General features: G+C 43.0%; 1 protein-coding gene across 1 annotated transcript; it reads left to right on the top strand.

Annotated features, from left to right (window-relative positions):
* The first annotated feature begins 2,400 nt into the window (after positions 1 to 2,400).
* LOC147083079 (putative G protein-coupled receptor 139) lies at positions 2,401 to 14,413 on the top strand. The gene is made up of 2 exons (XM_085980278.1): positions 2,401 to 2,758; positions 13,501 to 14,413. Exons 1-2 carry the CDS (start codon positions 2,494 to 2,496, stop codon positions 14,400 to 14,402), a joined length of 1,167 nt encoding a protein of 388 aa, XP_085836404.1. The 5' UTR covers positions 2,401 to 2,493; the 3' UTR covers positions 14,403 to 14,413.
* The last annotated feature ends 4,818 nt before the right edge of the window (positions 14,414 to 19,231 follow it).

Raw genomic sequence — 19,231 nt, 5'->3', positions numbered from 1 at the left:
TAGAATGAACAGCATAGAAAGAGGCCATTAAGACCAACTGCTCCTTGCCGGTGTTTATGCTGCACATGAACCTCCTCTTCATCTTACACTATCAGCATAACCTTCTATTCCTTTCTACTTCATGTGTTTATCACACGTCCCCTTAACTGGATCAATGCCATTCACCTCAACCATTCTCTGTGATGGCGAGTTCCACATTCTCACCTCTCTCTGGGTAAGCAGCTTTCTCCTGAACTCCTTATTGAATTTGTTGGTGACTAACGTAATAAAACTCACTGCACCATTGGCTCGAGCATAAAGCAAGTCTTTAATCAACTTGTTTCAAAACATGGAGGTCTTGTTATTTTTCACTGGTTTCTGTTTCCAAAATGTCCTGGGCAAGCTGGGTCCACGCCAGAGTATTTATACTCCTTGGATGGCACCACCAGCTGGCCGCCCAGTGTTAAATCATGAGTCTTTCTTCATGGATCATAAGATTCATAACAGTGACTATCTTATATTCATGGCCCCTATTTTTGGCCTCATAATTATTTCATGTTTTCAGTTTTTTTTTAATCTATTACAAATTTGTCAACACACCTTGTCTCACCAGCACATTGTGTTTGCTTTTCCACTGTCGCCTTTATCAGAGTAGAAACAATGATTAGAATTCGACACAAAAAGTGCAGGACACCGATTCTACACATGAGACAAGGACTCCATGGCTTCTGTTATCACAGAATCACAGAATCATACCTCACACAAGATGGCCATTCAGTCCATCGAACCAGTGCTGGCTCTTTGAAAGAGCTATTCAATTAGTGCCACTCCCCTGTTCATTTCCCAAAGTCCTGCTAATCCCTCACTTCCAGTATTGATCTCGTTCCATTTTGGAAGTTATTATTGAATCTGCTTCTATCACCTTTTAAGGCAGAGCTTTCCAGATCATAACAGCCAACTTCTAAGAACATATTCTTCTCATCATCCTTCTGGATCTTTTCCGAATGATCTTATATCTGTTTCTTCTGGTTACCGGACAGATATTTGATCCTGATTTACTCTATCAGACCCGTCATAAATTTGATCATCTCCAGTATATCTCCCTTTTATATTGCGTGCTCTCTGGAGAACAATTCCAGCTTCTCTTGTCTCTGCACATAAATTAAATCCCTCATCCTTGGTACCATTGTAGTAAATCTCCTCTGTGCCCACTCCAAGTCCTTGACATCTTTCCTAAAGTGTGCTGCCGAGAATTGGACATCCAACAACCACAACCATATTTCTTTGTGCTCGGTATTACTCGAGCCATTGGAGAGTTTGCACCCTGATTCCCATTGACTTCAATTTTACTGGGGCTCTTTAATGGCAGTCTCAGTCAAATGCTGACTTGACTTCAAGGGCAGTCACTCTCACATCACCTCTGGAATTCAGCTCCTTTGTCCATGTTGGGACCAAGGCTGTAGAGAGGTCTGGAGCTGAGTGGTCCTGTCGGAACTCAAGCTGAGCGTCGGTGAGCAGCTTATTGGTGAGGAAATGTCACATCATTGCACTGTCGACGACACCTTTCATGACTTTGCTCATTTCACCAGTCAATGTCCTTCTGAAGCCTATTAATATCCCCCTCAGTTTTTACAACATTTCCAAGTTTTGCGTCATTTGCAAACATTCAAATTATGCCTATATACATATATTTGACACCACTGTATACTTCCCTCCTCTCTGAACAACAACCAGTCACCACTTCTCTGTATTTTCTATCTGTTATACAATGTCAGATCACCACAGCCATTGCCCCTTTCGTCCTAACATCGATATTGAATGGTACTTTATCAAATGCATTTTTAATGTACATATACACAACATAAACCGCACTACCATCATCAATCCTCTCCGTTAATTCATCAAAGTACTCAATCAATTTTGTCATACCCACTTTGCCGTTAACATATCCGTGCTTGTTGTCATTTATTAATCCATGATTTTTCCAAGTGACAGATATTGGTTTCGGGGAATATGGCCTCTAGAAGTTCCCCCAATAGCTTTGTTAGACGGGCTGGCCTGTAGTTAATGGGTTTGTCCCTCTCTCCTTTTTTAATCAGGGTGTATCATTTGCACTCCTACAATCGTCTGGCACCACTCCAATATCCTAGGAGGCTTGAAAGAATCTGGCCAGATCCTCCGCAATTTCCATCATTCCTTCCCTTAGCAACCCTCATACATCACATTCGGACTTTGGAAATGTTCTACATTACTGTGGTCCAAAACGTGCTGGATTGAAAGGAGTTAACTGAAGCTGTTTGTTCAGTGACTGTAATTAATGTCAGTCTCCATGGGAAAACTGAATCTGTTTGTTCAGTGACTGTAATTAATGTCAGCCTCCATGGACCCTAAGTGTATTAGTGCAGGGTTTCCCTCTTCTATTAAAAAGGGACTCCTTTCAATGAGTTATCCTGCAGTGACAGTGACAGCATCACTTCTGACACTAACAGCGATCAACGCGCTGCTCCACAGAAAATGAGGCAGAATTTGAAAAAAGTAGATTCGAATGTTACAACAATGGACCAGAATCTGAGTACAATAGATTGGAATGTTAAAACAATGGATCAGAAACTCCAAACAAAAGATTGGAATGATACAACAATGGGCAGGTCTTTCATGTGGGAGTTTGACTATTTTTCTGCATATTATGATGAAATCCAATTAGAAGAGCGGATCTATTTCGCGCTTAAGATTATTCAACACATTTACTATCCACTCATTGCTGCTGTTGGTGTTCCTGGTAAGTCTTTCTATCCAGCTATTATATTAACCATGTTTAACTGCATTACTGTTCTTATCATTTACTCTCCCCTTATTGTTGCTGTTGTTGTTCCCAGTAAGTCTCTGTATCTAACTATTAATTTTGCAAACATTTGCTAACTGCATTCCTCGACTATTCCAATGTTCTCCTGGCCGGCCTCCCAGTTACAAGCCTCCATAAACTAGATCTCATCCAAATCTCTGCTGTCCATATCCTAACACGCATCATGATCCGTTTACACATTGCCCATGTGTTCGCTGATCTACATTTGCTCCCGATCTGGCACCAACTCGAGCTTAATATTCTCCTTCTTGTGTTCAAATCGCACCACAGCCTCACCCCTCCAAATAGTCCCATTCCTCTGCTCTGTTCCCATAGTCCTGCAAATTATGCCCCTTCAAGTATTGATCTAATTCCCCTGTTAAATTTGATATATTTTCCTCTGCACCTCTCCCAGACTTTCAGTCTCTATTTCTCTTTCTCTTCTTTTCTTTCTCTCTCCCTCTTCTCTCTCTCTCTCTGTCTCCTGCTCATAGAAACATAAAATGGTACAGCACAGAAGGAGACTAATCGACCCATCGTGTCCATGCCATCTCTTTGAAATACCTATCTAATTTGTAATAATCTTTAGCCAGAGCCCTGTTAAAATACCCCTTCAATTAATAACCAATTCCTTGACGAATCTTACTATTGAATTTGCTACCATCACGTTCTCAGACAGTGCATTGCAGAGGGAAATTGTTCTCAATAAGTACTTTGCGTTTATCTTCACAGCAGAGAGTGGCGCTGCTGACATTGTGGTTAAGGAGGAGAAGTGTCAAGTATAAGATGAGCTAAACATAGTGAGAGTGGAAATATTAAGGGGTTTAGCATCTTTCAATGTAGATAAATCACGAGGACTTGATGAAATATATCCCAGTTGTTAAGAGCTGGAAGGGCTGCAATAGCAGAGGCTCAGACCGTCATTTTCCATTCCTCGAAGGCTACTGGCGTGGTGCCACAGGACTGGAGGACTGCTCACATTGTAACGTTGTTTAAAGTGTAGAGAAAGGGATAGGCCTATTACAGACCAATCAGGCAAACCTCGGTGGTGGAAAAATATTGGAAACTTTCTGATGGCCAGAATAAATCGGCATTTAGAAAGGCACAGATTAATCAAGAACAGTCAACATGCATTCGTTAAGGGAAGGGCGTGTCTCTGTAATTTGTATGAATTTTTTAATGAGTTAACGAGGAGGGTCGATGAGGGTCGTGTATTTGATGTAGTCCAATATATATATTAGCAAGGCCTTTGGCAAGGTCCCACAAGACAGGTTAGTCAATAAAGAAAATATCCATGGAACCCAAGGGAAACTTGCAAGTTGGATCCAAATGTGTCTCAGTGGAAGATGGAGCATGTATTGGTCGACAGGTGTTTTTTGTGACTGGAAGGCTGTTTCCAGTGGGGTTCTGAAGAGCTCAGTACTAGCTCCATTGCTTTTTGTAATATATATCAATGATTAATACTTCATTGCTGAGGCCATGACTAAGAAGTTTACAGATGATACAAAATTTGACTGTGTTGTTGATTTCGAGGTAGATAGCTGTAGACTGCAAGAAGATATCAATAGACTGGCAAGGTGGGAAGCAAGGCGGCAAATGGAATTCAATCCATAGAAGTGTGAGGTAATGCATTTGAGGGGCGGGGACTAAAAAGGCAATGGGGTACACAATAAAGGGTAGGGTAATGAGAAGTGTAGAGGGACAGAGTGACCTTGGAGTGCATGTCCACACATCCCTAAATGTAGCATAACATGTAGATGGGGAGGTTGATAAGACATATGGGACACTTTGCTTTATCAGCCAAGACATAGAACATAAGAGCATGTACGTTACACTATAACTGTATATAACACTAGTTAGGCCACAGCGAAGAGTTCTGCATACAATTCTGCTCATCAGGTTACAGGAAAGATGTGACTGCACTCGAGAGTGTAAAGAGGAGATTCAGGAGGATATTCCAGGACTGGAGAATTTTAGCAATGAGGAATGATTTGATAGGCTGGAGCTGTTTAATGTGGAACGGAGGAGGCTGAGGGGAGATTGAAATAAGGTATTTAAATTTATGAGGGACGTAGATAAAGTGGATAGGAAGCACCTATTTCCCTTAGCAGAGAGCGCGCATTGAGTAAAAGTAAATGGTGGAAGGATTAGAGGGGAGATGAGGAGATTTATTTTCACCCAGGGTGTTGTGGTGATCTGAAACTCACTGGCTGAAGAGGAGGTAAAGGCAGAAACCCTCATCACATTAAAAAGTACTTGGATTTGCACATGAATTGGCACAGATTCCAAGGCTATGGACCAAGTGCTGGAAATTGGGATTAGGCTGGATGGCGCTTTTTTGACCGGCGCACACACGATGGGCCAAATGGCCTCCTTCTGTGCTGCACATTTCTATGATTTTATAATTCCATGTTTCTTAACCTTCGCTGCTCTAAAAAGAGCAATCCCAGCTTCTCCAGTCTCTCCACGCATCTGAAGTCCCAGATCCCTAGCACCATTCTGGTAAATCCCTACATCGTCTCTAATCCTTGACATGTTTGCCAAAGTTTCGTTCTCAGAATTGGACACAATGCTCCAGCAGGGGCCTAACCAGTGATTTAGAAAAAGGTTAGCACTTCTTCCTGGATTGTGGTACTCTGTGTCTCTGTTTGTAAAGCCAATGACTCTGTATGCTTTATTAGCATCTGTTGCAACTTGTCCTGCCACCTTCACATCTTTGTGTAAGTACAGCCCAGGACTGTCTGATCGTACACCCGCTTTGCAAATGCACTGTATAGTTTATATTGCCTCTGCTCATACTTCTTACCAAAATATATCACTTCACCCCTCTTTGTGTTAAATTATATCTGCCATGTATAACTCCAGTCTGTCTGTGTCCTCCTCAATCCTGTTGCTACACTTCTTACTGTTTATGAACTATTCTGACTTTCCTGACATCTGCAAACGTTGAAATTATGCGCTGTACATCGATGTCCATGGCATTTATATACATGAAAAGAGCAATGGACCCAAGACCGATCCCTGGGGGATACCACAGTCTACTTACTTCCAGTCAGAAAAGCAACCGTTTAACACTATTCTCTGCATTATGTCTCTTAGCCAATTTCCGAGCCATGTTGCCATTGCCACGTTAATGCCACGTTAATTCATTTTGGTGTTATGTGAAACTTCTTCAAACGCCTTTTGAAAGGATAGCCAAATTGGGAAAGTGTGTGCGATAGAAATCATATAATCATAGAATTGGTGAACCAAGTTGTGTTGCCGCCCCACTCTGATCATAGGTCTCACCTGGTTTTAATCAGTGAATTACAAAATCATTATTGTTATTCCTATTTTATTATTTATATTTATTTGTTCTCAGTATATGCGTGGTGCTGTCACAGCCGGTATTACTTGTCCATCCCTAGTTACACATGGGAAAAGGGAGGGCCTTGATATTGAGCCGCTGCAGTCTGTGCGGTGAAGGTGCTCCCACAATATCATTATGGAAGGAATTTCAAGTTTTGACCCAGTGACAATGAAGGAATGGCGGTACGTTTGAAGGGGATGGTAGCAGAGTGGTTATGTTGCTGGACTAGTAGAACAATTACCCGGACAAATAATCCAGAGCTCAATTAATTAAACAAATCTGGAAGAAAAAGCTAGTGTCAGTAATGGTGACCAGGAAACTACCAGATTGTCATAAAACCCATCTGGTTCACGAATGCCCTTTAGGGAAGAAAATCTGCCGTCCTTACCCATTCTGGACAAAATGTGACTCCAGACCCACAGCAGAGAGGTTGCATATTAACGGCCCTCTGAAATAGTCTAGCAAGCCTCTCAGTTGTATACGCTGGCTCAACGAAACCTTCCCACTGGCTGTTAGGAAGGCGCAATAAATGCTGAGATTGCCAGCGATGCCCACACCCCAAGAATGATTTTTTTTTTGAAGTCCAACTCTGGATGATGTGTGAATTTAGGGAGAAATTGGAGGTGCTTGATGTTTGTTCTACAGTCCGAGCCGAATTCTACCCCCTCACATGTCCCTCGTCCCCCTGACGCTAATTGGAGGAATCCAACTGCAGCCCTGGGGGTGAAAAGTACTTACAGTAAAATACTAAACATAAAAAAACAAACGTTTGTCATTTTCGGGAAGCAAATCCTTCACTGGACACTTGGCAATGATTTGGGGCTGAACACGAGTGTTAGAAATTTAAAATCGAGGCTTTGACAAACCAGGAGACAAAGTAAGTCAGCGAGCACAGGGGTGATGGGTGAACGGGAATTTGCGTGAGTTAGGACACGGACAGCAGGGTTTGGATCAGAAAGAAGTGCTTGTAATTAATTTTAAATATAACTCTTATATCTCTGCACCCCTGGAGCAATCTGTCAGGGAAGATAACAAATGACTCTGAATGGGTTTAAGCCGACCCTTTGACAGGCAAAATCTAAGACCAATTGGTCAGCACGCTGTGAAATTTAACATGAGCCGATGTCGGCAGACAAGGGCCGAGAAATTCGTCTCGGGCAGTGGCGCTAAACTTGCGGTGGCATTAAACGGGCGGTATTGGATTATAACAGCCTAAGAAATAGGAGCAGGAGTAGATCATTTGACCCTTCGAGCCTGCACCGCCATTCAATAAGATCGTGGCTGATCTTATAGCTCATCTCCACTTTCCTGCACTATCCCCATATCCCTTGATTCCCTTAATATTAAAAACTCTATCCATCTCTGTCTTGAATACACTCAACGACTAAGCCACCACAACCATCTGGGAAAGAGAATTCCAAGGGATTCACCACCTTCTGAGTGAGGAAATGTCTCCTCATCTCAGTTCTAATTAGTGGAAGCCTTATTCTGAGACTGTGACCCACTGGTTCTAGAATCACCAGGAAGGGGAAACATCCTCCCTGCATCTACCAAGTCAAGCCCTGTAAGAATTTTTGCATGTTTCAATAACATCACCTCTCATCTTTCTAAAGTCTAGAGAATACAGGCTTTTTTATAGAGATGGGACAAGTAACAATGTCTTTTAAAGAGAAAGGACCGGTTACACAAGTCTGCTTAAAGAGGCGGGATGGTTACACAGAATCATAGAATGATTACAGCACGGAAGAAGCCAATTTGGGCCGTAGAGCCCGTGCTGGCTCTGTTCAAGCACATCTCAGCTAGTCCCAGTCCCTTGCACTTTCGCCATAACCATGCATTATGTTTTCGTTCAGGTTCTTATTTAACTCCATTTTGAAAGCCGTGATTGAGTCTGCATCCGCCACACTTTTACGCAGTGCATCCCAGATCCTAACCACTCGCTGTGCAAACAGTTTTTGTCTTATTTCACCTTTGGTTCTTTTGCCAGTCACCTTTAATCAGTGTCGTTCGGTTTTCGACCCATCTTCCAATGGGGACAATTTTCCTCGCTCTATTATTTCCAGAACCATTATGATTTTCAACTCCTCTATCAAATCTGCTCTCATTCTTCTCTGATGTAAGAAGAACAACCCCAGTATCTCCAGTCTATCTACGTATCTGAAGTCCCTCATCGCCGGAATCATTCTTGTAAATCTTTTCTGCACCCTCTCTAAGGTCTTCACATTCCTTTCTGAAGTGCGGTGCCAAGAATTGGACACCATACTCCAGTTGAGGCGAAACCAGTGTTTTATAAAGGTTTATCATAATTTCCACGCATTTGTACTCAATATCTCTATTCGTGAAGCCCAGGTCATGTAAGCTTTTTCAACTGCTTTCTCAAACTGCCCTGCCACCTTCAACGATTTGTGCACATATACCCCAGTCGTCTCCCTGTTCATGCATCCACTTTAGGAAGGTATCCTTTAGTTTTTATTTCCTCTCCTCATTCTTTCTACCAAGATCTATCACTTCGATTTTCTGCATTAAATTTTGTCTACCACATATCCACTCATTCCACCATCTTGTCTATTTCTTCTTGAGGCCTGTCCAATCCCACTCACGGATCAATATACTTTTTAAAGACACAAGGCCAGTCGCACTGGTTTTTTAAAAGAGAGAAAATCAGTCACACCAGCTTTTTAAACAGACAGAACTAGTCACACATGCATTTTAAAGAACCAGGTATTGTTAAAGAGAGTTGACCAGTGTCACAGGCTTTTTAAAGAGACAGGAACACTCACAAAGGCTTTTTCAAGAAATATCACCTGACACACATGCTGTTCAAAGAGGCAGCACTGGTCAAACAGGCGTTTTAAAGAGGCATGACCAGTCACACAGGTTTTTAAAAAGACAGGAGCAGTCACAGAGGATTTTTAAAGAGACATGACCAAAGTCACAGGCTTTTTAAAGAGACAGGACCACTCGCACAGGATGTTCAAAGAGTCAGGACCAGTCACATGGGATTTTAACAGACAGGACCAGTCACACAGGTTATTCAAAGAGACTGGACCAACCACACTGGGTTTTAAACAGACAGGACCAGTCACAGTGCCTTTTTAAAGAGAGTTGACCAATGTCACAGGCTTTTCAAAGAGACAGGACCAGTCACATAGGATTTTAAACAGACAGGACCAGTCACCCAGGCTATTAATGAGACTGGACCAATCACACTTGGTTTTAAACAAACAGGACCAGTCACAGAGGCTTTTTAAAGAGACAAGGTCAATGTCACCGGCTATTCAAAGAGACAGGACCAGTCACACAGGGTTTTAAACAGACAAGACACGTCACAGAGGCTTTTAAAGAAGACATGACCGATGTCACAGGCTTTTTAAAGAGACAGGACCAGTCACACAGGTTTTTCAAAGGGACAGGGACAGTCACACCGGGTTTTAAAACAGACAGGACCAGTCCTACAGGCATTAAAATGAGACAGGACCCGTAACACTGGCTTTTTAAACAGACAGGACCAGTCACACAGTCTTTTTAAACAGACAGGACCAGTCACACGTGCTTTTTAAACAGACAGGTCCAGTCACACAGGCTTTTTAAATAGACAGGACCAGTCACACGGGCTTTTTAAACAGACAGGACCAGTCACAAAGTCTTTTTAAACAGACAGGACCAGTCACACGGGCTTTTTAAACAGACAGGTCCAGTCACACAGGCTTTTTAAACAGACAGGACCAGTCACACGGGCTTTTTAAACAGACAGGTCCAGTCACACAGGCTTTTTAAACAGACAGGACCAGTCACACGGGCTTTTTAAACAGACAGGACCAGTCACACAGGCTTTTTAAACAGACAGGTCCAGTCACACAGGCTTTTTAAACAGGCAGGACCAGTCACACAGGCTTTTTAAACAGACAGGTCCAGTCACACAGGCTTTTTAAACAGACAGGACCTGTCACACGGGCTTTTTAAACAGACAGGTCCAGTCACACAGGTTTTTTAAACAGACAGGACCAGTCACACGGGCTTTTTAAACAGACAGGTCCAGTCACACAGGCTTTTTAAACAGACAGGACCAGTCACACAAGCTTTTTTAACAGACAGGACCAGTCACACAGGTTTTTTAAACAGACAGGACCAGTCACACAGGCTTTTTAAACAGACAGGACCAGTCACTCAGGTTTTTGAAAGAGAAAAACTGGTGAAAGCAAAGGGGCCTAGGAATTCCGCTCGGGCGATGGCACAAAACAGATGGCTATGGATTGAAAATTCTCAGCCCAAATATCTGTCCTTACAGATTATTAGAACATTAATGTTCGTTAAAAATTCTAATCTTCTCTGTAATATGACCCCTTTGAAGCTTCTTAATTTGCAGATTCTTATTTTTTATGTTTGCTTCACAGAATGTGGGCATCGCTGGCAAGGACAGCGAATCCCTAATTGTCCTTGAGCAGGTGTTGAGGATCCGCCTTCTTGAACCGCTGCAGACCTTGAATTTAAGATACTCCCACAGTGCTGTCTTTGGTTCAAATCAGTACAAGATTGGCTACTTCAGGACAAACGTTAGAAACACCTTTCAAAGAGACAGGATCAGTCACACAGGGTTTTCAAACAGACAGGCTAATCTAGAAGTACCTTGTTCTCCTTGTTCTAGATTCAGGCAAATAGAATGCCCTGGGAATCAACTTGCTGGACTAAGGCGGGAACACGTATCTTGGCTGCCCTGGGAATCAAATTCCTGGAGTGAGGCGGGAGCAGTGTTATCTACGCAGCCCTGTGAATCAAATTCCTGGAGTGAGGCGGGAGCAGTGCAATCTTGGCGGCCCTGGGAATCAACTTCCTGGAGTGAGGCGGGAGCAGTGTAATCTATCCGGATCTGGGAATGAAATTCATGGACTGAGGCAGGAGCAGAGTAATCTTGGTGGCCGTGGGAATGAAATTCCAGGATTTAGGCGGGAGCATTGTAATAAAGGCGGACCTGGAAATGAAATTCCTGAACTGAGGCAGGAACTGTTAATCACCCAATCTGAATTTGGTTTCCCCAGTTTAGAGAAGACCGCATCGTGAGCAGCGAATACTGTATACGAAATGGCAAGAAGTACAAGAAATCGCTGTTTCAGCTGGAAGGAGTGTTTGTGGCCCTGGACAGTGGGAAAGATGGCGGTAAAAGGAGAGTGTTGCATCTCCTGCGGTTGTACGGGAAGTTACCGTGGGTATGGGAGGGTCTTTTGGGGGTGATTGAAGAGTGGACCAGGGTGCTGTGGAGGGAGCGTTTCCTTCAGAATGCTGAAAGGAGAGGGGAGGATATACAAAACTTTTACTATCCACTTCTCGCTGCTGTTACTGTTCCTAATCAGTATCTATGTGCAGTTATTAATTTTATAAACAATGTTACACTGTAAAATTATTCTTGCTATTTATCTGATTATCATACTCAGTAATTAATGGTATTCTGTGTTTCAAGCTGTTGCTTTCTTTTTCATGCAAGATTTGTTGTTTAAAAATACTGTCAAGTCTCACTGCTGTGGGTGTTCCTGGTAAGTCTCTGTATCCTGATTATAATTACATAAGTCATATTTAACTGTATTACAGTTCTTGCCATTTACTCACCCACCACCCCCGCCCCCCGTTACAGTTCGTGTCTCTGGTAAGTCTCTGTATACAGCTATTAATTCAATAAATCATGTTTAACGGTATTTCTCTCCTTGTCATTCCCATCACATCTGCACAGCTATCGGCTATTGATTCTGAAGATGATACAGCTTTACCAAGATTCAATTGTTCTATATTCAACACAAGAAAAGATATTGAACGAGACTCTTTGCTTCACGAATTTCGTTCTAATATCTACACTGACCATTTGTAACAGATCAGATGAATGTTGTCTTGGTTGAGAAGATTTTCACCTAATGGAGAAATATCACCGACCTGAAACGTTAACTCTCTCTCTCTCTACAGATTCTGCCTGACCTGCTGAGTGTTTAAAACATTTTCTGTTCTTATTTCAGATTTCCAGCATCCAAAGTAATTTGCTTCTGTTTTCCCCGAATGTTCAGTATGGTTATCACACAGAGTCACAGGAACAAATCCTGGCAGATCACATCCACATCTTTAAATGTCTGAAATTTCCACGAATCATTCAGTTCCATGTCAGTGTCTCCTTTCCCACCATCTCCAGTTCTGCAATAGTGGCTCTGAGTCTGATGGTTAGAACAGGATTACAAGGATAATTTACATTCTCAAAAAACGTTCACTCAGCCACATTTCAATGCGTTAATTCCAATCTTTGTTTTGAATTTACAATTGGAGCCAATGCCCGTCTGTCACAGTTCAGTGGATCTCTCAGTGAGACCCAGAGTGATTCTCTACTGCCTCCTGCTGTACTGCAGGATAAACAATCCCAGCTGATTGTAACTGAAGTACTGAGGATAAGAAAATCCTTTCATATTTTCTCTATAAATATTCTCTGAACAAGTTGGAAACCAACAGGTGAAAAAGTACGAGGTTAAATGTTTTCTAATTGTATTCAGATATTTTACCAAAGTGTTCGGATGCTTGTCGCCTGTTGTATATGTCATGTGATTATGGTGCTAATAAATGCATTTAGTGGGCTATTAACGGGTCACTTATAACTATTTATTTTTAATCAGAATCCATTCTTTGCAAAGTTATTTGGAAAATATTTCTTTCAATGAGTTACAAATTGTGTATTTCAACAAAACTGTAGAAAGCTCAACCTTTAACACGCTTCTTACAGCCCAGTTATATTTATAACTGCAGCGCACTTTTATTTATTATCTTAGCATTTGCATATTACAGCCGTGCATTTTAAATACAATTTCCTGTTTGCAGGTTCTGTATTTTGCCGTTGCATTCATTTTCAGAGCTAAATATAATGGATATTCTAACCAGGAGCAGGAATCCGAGCGGGATTCCCCCCTCCCTAACATAAAGCGCACTGAAGCAAATTGCACCGCTCCAAATGCTGACTGATCCCGGGACACGAAGGTTTTCTGAGAGGTTCTGGTCCATTGTATACCTGGTACCTCGGACGGGGCTTTTGTCCGCAGGGCTAAAGGCAGATCTATCATTTATTCTCTCATTGATCAAACATCTGCTACTTTTCTGTTGGATTTATCCCGTTTCATTGAGGATTCCTCAATTTATTCCCGATTGTTCTTACAACAAATTCAATGTATTCAGCTCCACGGGTAATAGAATTAGATTATGTCATTGAATTTCGCTATTGAGTTGCAGAATTCTCCAAGAATTCCATCAAACTGCTGCTCTTGCTCCCATCCTGATATATAATTTCACTCTTTATTTCTCTTCCTGACAGTGAACTTAGTGACGATTGTGATCCTGTCTCGGGGAAAGTGCGGTCTCTCCAAATGTGTCACTCGCTACCTGGTGGCCATGGCAGCGGCGGATCTACTGGTCGTTATCCTCGACCTAATATTGAGGCAGATTCCGATTGTTTATGTGGAACAGTTTCTTTTCATTCTATCCATCCCCGTGTGTAATATCCACGCCATCCTGCTTTATGCAGCCACAGACTGTTCTGTCTGGTTCACCATCGCTTTCACCTTTGATCGATTTGTGGCCATTTGTCACCAGAAGCTGAAAACAATATATTGCACCGAGAAAACAGCGGCTGTGGTTCTGGGAACAGTGACTGTGCTGAGCGGTTCAAAGAACATTTTCTGGTATTTTATGTTCACAGATCAGTATTACCTTCACAACCTCCCCTATTTTTGTGTAGTAACAGTGGCTGTTCGGTTGTCACGGGTCTGGGCTGCAATGGAGTTCCTTCATTATATTCTCACACCGGGAATCCCATTTGTGGTGATTCTGCTGCTCAATGCTCTCACCGTCAGACACATTTTAGTGTCCAGCAGAGCCCGCAGGAGACTCCGTGGTCCCAGCAGTGGGGAGAGTCCCAGAGACCCAGAGATGGAGAGCCGCAGGAAATCCATCATTTTACTGCTTGTTATCTCCGGCAATTTCATCCTGTTATGGGCAGTGTTTGTGGTGTTTTATATTTGGAGCCGGATGGGGGATGTTTTGTCTCTGTATGTCTACTCACACCTTTATCTAATGGAATTGGGATTGATGCTGCAGATGCTGAGTTGCTGCACAAATACTGGGATTTATGCCCTGACTCAGACTAAGTTCAGAGAGCAGTTGAAGAATTTGGGGAACTATCCCTTTACTCTGATTATAAAATGCATTAAAGGATGATGTGAAACGGAGACTTTGCAGCCTGAGAGCTCCCTGTGCCTGATATTTTGGTGACCAGCTCACTCCGGGCCGCCCTCCGCCCGCCGGCGGGGAAATTCACACTTCAATATCGGATCTGGTGACCATCACCAAGATGGTGGAACCTATGTCCCGCACAAAGATGGCGGCTCCGTCATCCCGCGCAATGATGGCGGCTCCCTTGCCCACACCAAGATGGTGGAACCCACGTTCTGCACAAAGATTGCGGCCCTGGTGCCCCACACACAGATGGTGGCTCTGGTTACCACATTATAACTCTTAATGCATCATTATGATCATGAATAAATCATTGTTGGAATTTGGGTGCCGCTGGCAAATCCAGCCTTGACAGCCCAGCCCTAATTGCCCTGGATAAGGTGGTGGTGAGCCACATAATAAAACTGAGTGGCTTGCTAGGCCCTTTCAGAGAGCAGCTCAGAGTCAACTACATTACTGTAGATCTGGATTCACATTTTGGCTAGAATGGGTAGCAGTGGCAGATTTCCTTACCTGAAGGACATTAGTGAACCAGATGTGTTTTTACGACAACTCGGTAGCTTCATGGTCATCATTACTCCTCTAACATTTATATTCCAGATTGGTTTATTTACTTGAATTTAATTTCCCCAGCTGGAGGGATTATGAACTCAAGATCATGCGTCCAGGCATCTGATTTACTAGTCCAGCAACATAACCACTATTCTACCATACCCTTCAAATATATCGCTATTCCTTCATCGTCACTGTGTCAAAAGCTTGAAATTCCTTCCGTAACAGTATTGAGGGAATACCTTCACCACACGGACTGCAGCGGCTCAAGATGAAGTCCCGCCATTTTCTCATGGGTTACGAGGAATTGGCAAGTAATACTGGCCTATTCAGCATCACCTTATACTGAGAACCAAAATATATAAATAATAAAATGGGAATAAAATCACTGATTTTGAAATTACCTGATTGAAACCAGGCGAGGTCTGTGATCAGAGCGGGGCGTCATGCTCCTCCATACAATTTGTCAAAACGTGACTCACCAATTCTATGGTTATATGATTGATACTTCTCACACTTTCCCAATTTCCCCATTTTTTCAATAGGTTCTTGATAAAGCGCCACATATTACCCATAATAAAGCCCATGTGATTAAAGTGGCAGTGGCAACAGTGAGCGGTGGGATGTAAGTGTACAGAGGGTGGCACGTAGCATTCCAGAGTGTGGCATGTATCAGAGTGTTACATTGAGTGGTGTGGGGTATATCAGAGTGTGTTACAGGAAAGGCTGCGAGGCATATCAGAATTACAGTGAGTGGTCTGGGTAATAACAGCCCAGATTGTTACATATATCAGAGTATTACAGTGAGTGGTGTGGGGTATATCAAAGTTGTTACCGTGAAGAATGTGGGGAATGCGAGTGTGTTATAGTGAGGGGTGTATGGTATATCAGAGTGTTACAGTGATGGATGTGGTGTCTATCAGTGTGTTACAGTGAGGGATGCAGCGTATATCAGAGTTTTACAGTGAGGCGTGTGTGGTATATAACAGAATTAGAGCGAGTGGTGTGGGTATATCAGATGTTTACAGTGAGGTGTGTGTGGTATATCAGTGTTAGAGTTTTGGATGTGGCGTATATAACAGTGTTTGAGTGAGGGATGTGGGATAAAGCAGGGTGTTACAGTGAGGGTTGCGGGCTATATCTTAAAGTTATAGAGTCATAGAATCATTGAGTTTTACAGCAAAGCAGGAGGCCTTTCGGCCCAGCGTGTCCATGCCGGCCATCAAGCTCTGTCTATTCTAATCCCATTTTCCAGCACTTGGTCCGTAGCCTTGTATGCTATGGCGTTTCAAGTGCTCATCTAAATGCTTCTTAAATTTTGTGAGCAGCCCTGCCTTTACCACGCTTTCAGGCAGTGAGTTTCAGATTCCAACACCCTCTGGGGGAAAACGTTTTTCCTGAAATGCCCTCTAAACCTCTTGCCCCTTACCTTAAATCTATGTCCCTTGTTTATTGACCCATCTACTGAGGCAAAATTCCTTTCTCCCTACCACATCTATGCCCCTCATGATTGTGTACACCTCAATCAGGTCCCCCCTCAGCCATCTCTGCTCTAAGGTAAACAACACCAGCCTGTCCAGTCTCTCTTCATGGCTGAAGCGCCTCAGCCCAAGGTAAATTCCTGGTGAATCTCCTCTGCACCCTCTCCAATGCAATCACATCCTTCCTTTAGTTTGTCGATCAGGACTGCACACAGTTTTCCAGCTGTGGCATAACTAATGCTTTGTACAATTCCATCATAACCTCCCTGCTCTTATATTCTAGGCCTCAGCTAATGAAGGCGAGTATCACTTATGCCTTTTCAACCACATTATCTACTTGTCCTGCTGCCTTAAGGGAGCTATGTACATACACACCAAGGTCCCACTGATCCCCTGTACTTCCTACGGTCCTACCATTCATTGTTTATTCCCTCGTCTTGTTAGTCCTCCCAAAATGTATCACCTCTCACTTCTTAGGAGTAAATTCCATTTGCCACTGTTCTGCCTATCTAAGCAACCCATCTATATCATCCTATAGCCTGAGGCGTCCCTCCTCGCTACTTACCACTCCGCCAATTCTCGTGTCATCTGTGAACTTACTGTTCATTCCTCCTAAATTCACATCTAAATCATTAATTAACACTTCAAAGAGTAAAGGACCCAAAACCGATATCTGGGGTACACCACTGTACACAGGCTTACAGTCACAAAAACAACCTTCGATCATCACCCTCTGCCTCCTGATACTAAGCCAATTTTATATCCAATGTGTCAAATTGCCCGTGATCCCATGGGCTACACCTTCTTGCCCAGTCCCCCATGCGGGACTTTGTCAAAAGCCTTACTGAAGTCCATGTAGACTACATCAACTGCACTATCCTCATCCACACACCTAGTCACCCCCTCGAAAAATTCAATCAAATTGGTTAGACACGATGTCCCCCGGACAAAGCCATGCTGACTATCCTTGTGTAATCCTTGCCAAGTATAGACTTATTTACTCCCTCAGAAATGTTCCCATTAATATCGCTACCACTGATGTTAGGCTCACTGGCCTGGTTTATTGCTACTACCCTTCTTCATAATGGTACGACATTAGCTGTTCTCCAGTCCTCAGGCACCTCCACTGTGGCCAGAGATTTTCTTAAAATTTGTGTCCGAGCGCCTGCAATCTCCTCCATTGCCTCACACATCTCGTCAGGGCCTGGGAATTTATCCAATTTGAAGCCCGCTAAAAGCAACTGGTACATCCTCCCTCTCAATGCGAATTTAATCAAATATTTCACACTCATATGCCTACATTGTACTTCTCCATAATGAACACAGATGCAAAATATGCATTAAAAACCTCACCTACATCTTCCGGCTCTACACACAGATTGCCACTTTGGCCCCTAATGGGCCATTCTCTTTCCCTGGTTATCCTCTTGACCTTAATATACTTATAATACTCCTTGGGATTTTCCTTTATTTTGCCCACCAGTGTTTTTTCATGCACCCTGTTCGCTCTCCTAATTTCATTTTAAATACCCCTCTGCAACTTCTATACTCCACTAGGGCTTGCACTGTTTTCAGTCCTTTGTATCTTCCAAAAGCCGCCCTTTTTTCCTAATCCATTCTTGTATATCCCCTGACATCCAAGGTTCCCTGGGCTTGTTGGTCCCATCCTTGATATTTACGGGAACATGTTGGTCTTGTACTCTCTCTATTTCCTTGCTGAAAGTCTCCCACTGCTCAGATGTGGATTTTCCTACAAGTAGCTGATCTCAGTCCACTTTGGCCAGATCCTGCCTCATCATATTAAAATCGGCTGTCCACCAATTTAGAACCTTTATTTCTGCTCCATCTTTGTCCTTTTCCATGACTACCTTAAATCTCATCGAATTATGGTCACTATCACCAAAATGCTCTCCTACTGACACTTCTACCACTTACCCAGCTACATTCCCAGGAATTAGGTCCAGTACCACCCCCTCTCTTTTAGGACTTTCTACATGCTAGCTCAAAACGCTCTTCTGGATGCACTTCAAGTGTTCAGCACCCTATAAGCCTTTCACACTCTGACTATCCCAGTTAATACTGGGAAAGTTGAAATCCCCTATTATTATTACCCTATTATTTCTACACTTCCCTGAGATTTGCCTACACATCTGATCCTCTATCTCCCCCTGAGAGTTTGGGGCCTTTATTAAACTCCCAGCAAAATGCTTGCCCCCATTTTGTTTTTAAGTTCTACCAATAAGGCCTCATTAGAGGATCATGCAAAGATATCATCCGTCCTTACAGCAGTAATTGACTCCTTGATTAATATTGCGGCACCCCATACTCTTTTACACCCGCCTCTTTCTCGCCTGAAGATTCTATACCGCAGAATATTGAGCTGCCAGTCCTACCCCTTCCTCAACCATGTCTTTGTGATAGCGACAATATCATACTCCCATGTGTTCATCAACACCTTCAATTCATCTGCCTTACTCGCAAGATTCCTTGCATTAAAATAAATGCCATACTCCCTTGTGCCGTTACATATTTGCGCTGCCTTCCAGGCTGAATTATTTCTTCCTCTATAATTGGCTGTGCATCACCCACTACTATAGCTCCACTCTGTATCCCAACCCCCTGCCAAGTTAGTTTAAACCCCTCCCCCCCAAAAGTACTAGCAAACCTCCCAGCAAGGATGTTGTTCCCGTTGTGGTTCAGGTGGAACTCGACTTGTACAGTTTCCACCTTCCCCAGAAACAGACCGAGTGATCAAGGAAAATAAAGCCCTCCCCCTGCACC

The sequence above is a fragment of the Somniosus microcephalus genome, unplaced genomic scaffold, assembly GCF_052327205.1.
Source record: "Somniosus microcephalus isolate GS21.2 unplaced genomic scaffold, FLI_Smic_1.0 scaffold96, whole genome shotgun sequence".
Classification (NCBI taxonomy): domain Eukaryota; kingdom Metazoa; phylum Chordata; class Chondrichthyes; order Squaliformes; family Somniosidae; genus Somniosus; species Somniosus microcephalus.
This window is presented reverse-complemented; position numbering and strand designations above follow the sequence as displayed.

Bases quoted from the DNA above. Each gene is read 5' to 3' on its own strand.
- LOC147083079 (XM_085980278.1), top strand. From the start codon at position 2,494: ATGAGGCAGAATTTGAAAAAAGTAGATTCGAATGTTACAACAATGGAC. The intron at 2,759-13,500 runs GTAAGTCTTTCT...TCTTCCTGACAG, and splicing joins TGCTGCTGTTGGTGTTCCTG to TGAACTTAGTGACGATTGTG.